The sequence below is a fragment of the Chaetura pelagica genome, unplaced genomic scaffold (genome assembly GCF_000747805.2).
Source record: "Chaetura pelagica isolate M959 unplaced genomic scaffold, ChaPel_1.0 scaffold462, whole genome shotgun sequence".
NCBI classification, from domain to species: domain Eukaryota; kingdom Metazoa; phylum Chordata; class Aves; order Apodiformes; family Apodidae; genus Chaetura; species Chaetura pelagica.
Window position 1 is genome coordinate 526,900 of NW_009952454.1, and position 7,457 is coordinate 534,356.

Below are 7,457 nucleotides of genomic sequence, written 5' to 3' on the forward strand. Positions count from 1 at the left end.
TCTTGAAGTGATTTCTTTTTTGGAATAAACCCCCTTTTTTTTTTTTTTTTTTTTTCACTTAATATGTGAATAAGCATAGAAAATCAAACCTGACTTTTAGAAAACCCACCAGTGAGGAGATGTCTCTCAGGCAGGACACCTCTGGCCCCAAATTCTACAGGCTTATGTCAATATGAGTTGGTTGTTTTCCCCAAAAAAATGCCCAGGTGAGATGAAATGTCTTCATCCTGCACAGAGGAGCTTGGTGGGAGTGGAATGTGTTGATGTGGAAGCTCTGGAGCAGAGCAGGGGGCAGGTCCTCCCTGTGCTGCCTTTCTGAGGTTCATCCTCTTCCTCTGGAGAGCAGGGACCAGCCAGTGCTTTGGGTGGCTGGGGTTTGGTTTTAATCACTCCACTTGGAGGGTTTGAATGTTCCTGGTTGCAGAAGGCTTGAAGTCTTTGACGTGCAGTGGAGGAAGGGGGTGTGGGGAGCAGCTCAGATCTGCTTTGCAGATAAATCCAGGCTCTGAGTTCCTGCCCCCCCTGGGGGGAATAAAGTCCCTTTCTCCCACTCTGCTGGTTTTGTGACTGCAGTGCAGAGGCCTGTGCAGCAGCTTCTCCCTCTGCTGCTGGCTCCAGCACTGAGAGCTGCACCGTGTCTTGCAGCAGATGCTGCAAACTCTGGCATGACCTTACCCACCAGGAGCACCTTCCTGGCTGGCAGGTTCCAGAGGGAAAAAACAGGCAGGGATGAAGGCCCAGGGATGCCAGGACAGACATCTTGAGAGGACACAGGGGCAGAGCTGGTCTGTGTCAGGGGATGATTCTGGTGTCAAGGCTTCCAGCAGAAACAGGGACCCAGGATGTAGGGCTCTGGGGAGGCTGCTGTGGGCTCTGCACTTCCAGCATGGCCACTCCAGCCCTTGGCACTGGTCTCTTTGTCCCTTCCCTTGGCAAGATCTTTCTCCAAGTGCTCCTTGGATTTGAGTCTACTCTGCCCAGTGCTCACCACAATACAATGGTGGTTCCTCAGCCTTGCTCTGCTCCATCTCCTCTCTCCATGGCCCTTTCCACACCCACCTGTCCCACACTCCAGTTTCAGCAGCTCCTCTGGGTTCCATCTCCAGACCCTGTTGCCCTTGAGGAAGCAGCCCAAGTGACCCGATGATCCAGCTGAGCATCCCCAGGTGCCTTCAGAACAAGTCCAGCTCTGAGCAGTAACCACAGCTCTTGCAACTCAGATCCTTTTGGCTGAACAGAAGGTCCTGCTGGGAGAGGGGAAACCCAAGATCTCACCTCTCCAGGCTGCTTGTAGTGGGAGCTGCCACAGGACCTTCTTGGGACTCTCCTCTTTCATGGCCTGCTCGGCTCTGGCCACCCCCTCCAGAGGCCACGAGGTGATGGAGGAGGAGGATGGAGGGGAGGAAGGAACTGCCTGAAGAATTCCAGAGTGAAACACGATCTCTGGGCTTCCTGCTGCTGAGTTGGCTCCTGCTGGGGGCTGAGGCTGCATTGTTGTGTCTCCCCCCAGCCCAGGCAGTGCCAGGCAGCCTGGCCACCCTCCTCCCCCCCCAGCCCTCAGGTCACCCCCAGCCTCCTGCTGTGGGTTTTGCCTCCTGTGGCCTCTTGACTAAAGATCCTGTCAGGGTGTTCCAGCCCAGGAGCTGAGGAGGGAGAAGCCTCTCTGATGTGTAGGGCTCTGTGTCACTGGGCTCTTGCCAGGTGGTTGGGGGTTTTTTTCCCACTCCCCTTCCCCACTGAGTGGGGCAATAAAACTGCATCCCTGGGGGGCTGAGTATCCTTCAGGCATTGAGTAAAGGATCTGTGGGGGAAGCACGGTGTGTCTGTGAGAATGTCCCTGCCACCACCCCAGCTGCTGGTCTGTACAGGGCAGGGAACTTCTCCCTTCTTTCACCCCTCAGAGCAGGTTGGTTTCTCACCTCTGGAGCTCTGCAGGAGCAGAACAAGCTCTTCCCTCACTCTGCTCTGCTCTGCAGCCCATTTGGGTGCCAAACCCTCTTCTGAGACCACCATTAAGGGAAAGGCAGGGGAGATTCCTAATGCTACACACAAGGAGAAGAGGGGAAAAAGCTTGTTCTGAGCTCTGGGACCCCCTGACTTGTCCAGTGACTGCCACACACCCCGAGGTGACAGCAGCCACTTTGGCCTGGCCCTGGTTCCTGAGCAGCCCCAGGATGTGAAGGGAAGATGTCCCACTGCCCTGTCTGTGGGATAGGGGTGGTCTGTGGTGTCCTGGCTCATCTGTTCTCCCTCCCCTCCTCTCTGCTGGGCTGAGCTGGGTCTTTGGAGCTTTGTGGGGGGTGGTTTTAAGCCCCCTCCCTTGAAGGGTGCTCTAAGGGCAGCTGCTCAGCTCAGCAGCATCTCGTGTGTGGTAGAGCTCACCCAGCTGTACCCCAAGAGCTGAGGCATCTCCTTCAGCCTGTGCAGATGCACAGGTATTTTGTTGTGCCATCCAAACCAGCCCAAAGAGGCAGAGAGTTTCACCAGCTGCAACTTGTTCTAGAAGATTCAAGCTAACTTGAGTGGCGAAACAAAAGAGTTTCTGGGCAGGTAGTGTTTGACCTGCTCACCAGTTGTTTTGCTTGGCAGAAAATACTGGAATAAGAAGCCATGAAAGCTCCTTGTGCAGCTGTTGAGCAGGGAGGGGTGTGGGGAGGCTGAGCTGCAGGTTGGTTTCAGGCAGTGTTGGTCCTGTTGCCAGCAGCTCTCAGTGATGGTGAAGCTGCTTATCAGCCAAAACAGATGGGGAGACCTGGAACCTCCTGACTCTTTGGTCCATCTAAATCAGGGTGACTGGCTCAGCAGGGATTTCTTTGGAGCAGGGGCTGGCACTGAGGGCAGGGAGCTGGAAGGCTCTGTCTTCTTGAAGCTGAGGAAAAATCCCTTCCCATAGGAGCAGGTGCTCTGTTCCTCTACCCCTTCCTCGTGTGGCTCAGGATCTTCTCTGCAGGGCTGGGACCTCCTGGCCTAACTGGTACCAGCTGAGAAGTGGCCACAGAGTATTTCCAAGGAGCTGAGGGTGTTTTTAGGAGAATCATGGCCCCCCTAGCAGGGATGGGGTGCACAGCCACCCCTGGAAGCAGCAGGGAGGTTCTCTGCCCAGCTGTGGTGCTCCAGCTGGTCCCAGCAGGGGAGTGGGGCCTCCCTGTGGTTTTTGGCTCTGGGAGGTGTTTTGTTCCAGCCTGGGGGAACCTGGCAGGGCTGTTCCTCCTCAGGCTGTTCCCTCCTGTGCCAGTGGGAAGCAGGGAGCTGTGCCCAGGGCCACCCTGTCCCTGGCATTCATGGGGGTAGCCTTGAGCCATGTCTGGGCTTGGTGGCACTTCTGCCACTTCCCAGTAAGTCCTGGATACACAGGCAGGAATTTTTCACTGACTAAACATCTCCAGAAGGTAAAGGGGGAAAGAAATATCCTGGGTTGGTGAGTTGGAGAAATATCCCAGAGTGCACATCCATGACCCAGCAAAGGCATGAATGTGAGGAGCTTGGTATCAGGGGCTGTGACTAGAATGATGTGTATTAACTGTTTATTAATTGGTAGTTAATATCAGTGGTGCTGTGTCCCTGCTCTGCAGCACACAGCAGGGTCCAGCTGAGCTGAGGGGCAGGTCAGGGAGGGGAGGAAAGGGGAGAGAACAGTTAAGGGGGGACGTGGCAGAGGAAGGACAAGGTGTGGAGCAGCTGATGCTGCTTCATTGCAGGAGGTTGGTGCTTGGCACATGGGAGCAGCAAGGTCAAGATGTGGTGTGCTGAGAGCAGGGGCAAAGGAGGGGGTGGAATTGGTGAAACAAGGTGCTGGGGAGACAAAAAAGCCAAAGCTTTGTGTCAAAAAGGCTTCATGTAAATGCAGCAGCTCCTGCTGGAGATCCCTCCTTGCCTGTTCAGCTGGCAGGACCCACCCTGGCCCATCTCGTTGTGTGTTCCCTACTTTGTACGTGCCTGTTTTCTTCCCAGGCAGAATTCCTGGGCTCTGCTTGGCCTCTGCTGCCTGGCAAAGGCAAACCCTGACCTTGACACAAACCTCTGGTTCTCTCTCCTCCTTCAGCAGCGTCGCCCGCAAGCTGAAAAACTGGCCAGCACAATGGGAAAAAAACAGAACAAGAAGAAAGTAGAAGAAGTCTTAGAGGAAGAGGAGGAGGAGTATGTGGTGGAGAAGGTGCTGGATCGACGAGTGGTGAAGGGCAAAGTGGAATATCTGCTGAAGTGGAAAGGCTTCTCTGAGTAAGTGCCTCCTCTGCCCTTGGTTCCCAAAGCACCCAGGCTTAGGCTCCCTGTGCCTCCATTTGTCTGTAAGATGGAGCCACCAGGCCAAGGGCAGCCATCCTGGTCAGAGTAGCCACCCAGGTGCCTCCAGCTCTGAGCAGGGTGACCAGAGCACAGCCTGGGTGAGGAGATCCCACTTCTGCCTCACAAACAGAGCCCTGGTGGGGATTCCCTCCTTCCTTCCCCCTTAAGCCTGGTGTGAAATGAGCAGCTGGATAAAATAAATGGCATTTCTCTGCTGGGAAGGGAAAATAACTGCCCTGCCCTGTCGGGAGGATGGCCCAGACTGTGCTGTGGTGGCCAGTGACAGGACAAGGGGCAATGGGGACGAACTGGAGCACAGGAGGTTGAACCTGAAAATGAGAAAATACTCTGAGGGTACAAAGCCCTGGGACAGGCTGCCCAGGGAGGTGGTGGAGGCTCCATCCCTGCAGACATTCCAAACCCACCTGGATGTGTCCCTCTGGGATCTGCTGTAGGGGATCTAGATGATGTCCAGAGGTCCCTTCCAACCCCAAACCTTCTGTGATCCCTGCCTGGATCAGGGCAGGGTCCTGTTTGCTGGCTCTGCTGCTTCCATCGGCACCTCCGCGTGGACCCAGCGTCCAGGACTTTTCCAGGCAGGAAAAGCTGCTTTGAGCTGCCTGTGTATAAAACTCCAGTGTTGTCTCTTTGCAGTGAAGATAACACCTGGGAGCCAGAGGAGAACCTCGACTGCCCAGACCTCATTGCAGAGTTCCTGCAGTCCCAGAAAACCGCCCATGAGAGTGAGAAGTCCGAGGGCAGCAAACGCAAAGCGGAGTCTGACACGGAGGATAAAGGGGAGGAGAGCAAACCAAAGAAGAAGAAGGAGGAGGTGAGGCAGGGTGGGGTTTCTGGGCTCACCTCCCTGCTCTTGGCACAGTGTCTAGGAGCTAGAGCAGCCAAGCTTCACAACTTCGTGTTCTCCTTCATGAAGGGGAAAGTATTGCACATGGTTGAAGGGATTTTGAAAAGCTGTAGCTTTTGGAAGGAGACAGGAGCTGTTGTCTGAGCCAGGTTTCATCAGTCCAGAGCCAGCTCTGGCACTAAATTGAAAGGCCAGTTCTTCAACCAAAAGGGTATAGAACCCCAGCTCCTGAAGATCCACACAAGGGGTGAAACAGGAGGCAAGGGTTGGGTTCCCTCACTTGAAGAGGGGGAATGAGGTGGAGCAGAGAGTCTTGTGCTCAGGGTGCTTGTAGCTGCTTGGGAGAAGGGCCAGTAGAAGGCTCTGCAGCCTGGTTTCCACCCCAGGAGCTGCTGAATCTTGGCCAGCACCAGAGTTTGACCAGCAGGGCCTTGGGGATCAACTCCTCTGCGTTCATGCTGCTCTGCTGTGCTACCCTGGGTCCTCAGCATGGTGGCTCCGCACCTGAGTGCCCATCACAGCCCCCGCTGGCCTCGGCGGTTCCAGCCCGAGCATCTGATCCACGGGGCAGCCCCTGCCATGTCCTGGGGAGCAGGCACGGGGCTGTGACATGTCACCCTGCTGTGCCACAAGTGGGAACTTGGCTTTTTTTCCTTTTCCCTCCCCAGTCGGAGAAGCCGCGCGGCTTCGCCCGGGGCTTCGAGCCAGAGCGGATCATCGGAGCCACGGACTCCAGCGGGGAGCTGATGTTCCTGATGAAGTGGTGAGTGTGTCTTTGTGTCTGTCACTTCTTCACTTATTCTGTGCCAGAGAGGGAAGGACCTGCTCCCGGGGAGTCCCTGCTACCTGGCATGAAATCTCTTGGCGATGGCGCTGCTGCCTGAGGGGACCCTCTGCGCCGAGGCTAACGTGGATGTGAAACCAGCAGGTAGGGCCCTTGGGATGGTGTGGCTCTTAAGATGTCCCCCCTGCAAGCAGGCACCAGGGCCACCAAGATGGTGAGGGGACTGGAGCATCTGCCCTGTGAAGAAAGGCTGGGAGAGCTGGGGCTGTTCAGCCTCGAGAAAAGGAGCTGAGGGGGGATCTGATCAATGCTGGTCAATATCTCCAGGGGGTGTCAGGAGGATGGGCCAGACTCTGCTCAGGGGTGTCCAGGGACAGGACAAGGGGCAATGGGCACAAACTGGAGCACAGGAGGTTTTAACCTGGATGTGAGAAAATACTCTGAGGGTACAGAGCTCTGGGACAGGCTGCCCAGGGAGGCTGTGGAGGCTCCAACCCTGGAGACATTCCAAACCCTTTTGGATGTGTCCCTGTGGGATCTGCTTTAGGAGGTCCTGCTCTAGCTGGGGGGTTGAACCAGATGATCTCCAGAGGTCCCTTCCAACCCCCTTGTGAGCCTGGGGAGAGAGAGGGGCAGTGGCATGACCTGCAGCTTCCAGAGGAGAGCCCTGTCCCCTTCAGCTGCAGTGACCCAGGGCTTGTTGCTGGCACAGCTGGGAGCCAGACCAGCCCAGTGGAGCTGTGGGAGCTGCTGGCTTCTGCCACCATCCCAGGAGCACACAGAGGGGCTGGGGCCAGGGCTGCACCCTCAGCTTCTCTCCCCCTCCCCAACGAGCCCAGAGCTGAACTCACACCTGGATTTTTCCTGGGCTCACAGGGCTGCTTCTCCCTGCTCCAGAGCCATTGGGAAGGGGTCTCTTGGATCCCTCAAGCAGCTCAGGGACTCCATTGACCTGCTGCTTCTCAATACTTTTTTTGTTCTCTGGTCTCCACTTCTTTCCCCTCCCCTCTTGCACCTCCCTGACTTGCTCCTCTGCTCTGGCCTGTAGGAAGAACTCGGACGAGGCCGACCTGGTCCCTGCCAAGGAAGCCAACATCAAGTGCCCCCAGGTGGTCATCTCGTTCTATGAGGAGAGGTTGACATGGCATTCCTACCCCTCAGAGGATGATGACAAGAAAGAGGACAAGAACTAAACCCCCCCTTGGCACCCACTCTGGCCAGCCTTTGTATAAAAAGATCTGAACTGTGGGTTTGAGCAAGAGAACAGCAGCTCTGCTGGGCTGGGAGCGTAGAGATGGCTGGAGAAGATGCCCTTTGAAGAGACCAGTATGGTTTCTGTGCCCTGCAGCTGCTCAACTGCTTTTCTGCAGCTTCATGCTGTGTCCAGATTCAAACCAGCCCAGCTCAATTTGTTTGGGGAAGGGGGGGGGGAGGGAAAGCAAGAGGAAACCAAGGAGGCTGGGAGAGGAATTAGGGTGTTTCAAAGCTCCATTTTGCAGCTTGGGGGCAGGAGGGAGGGGTGGG

General features: G+C 56.0%; 1 protein-coding gene across 1 annotated transcript; it reads left to right on the forward strand.

The window, feature by feature from the left end:
- The first annotated feature begins 4,046 nt into the window (after positions 1–4,046).
- CBX1 (chromobox homolog 1) lies at positions 4,047–7,126 on the forward strand. Its single transcript, XM_010008579.1, has 4 exons — positions 4,047–4,218; positions 4,939–5,116; positions 5,818–5,912; positions 6,982–7,126. Exons 1-4 carry the CDS (start codon positions 4,079–4,081, stop codon positions 7,124–7,126), a joined length of 558 nt encoding a protein of 185 aa, XP_010006881.1. The 5' UTR covers positions 4,047–4,078.
- Positions 7,127–7,457: the final 331 nt, after the last annotated feature.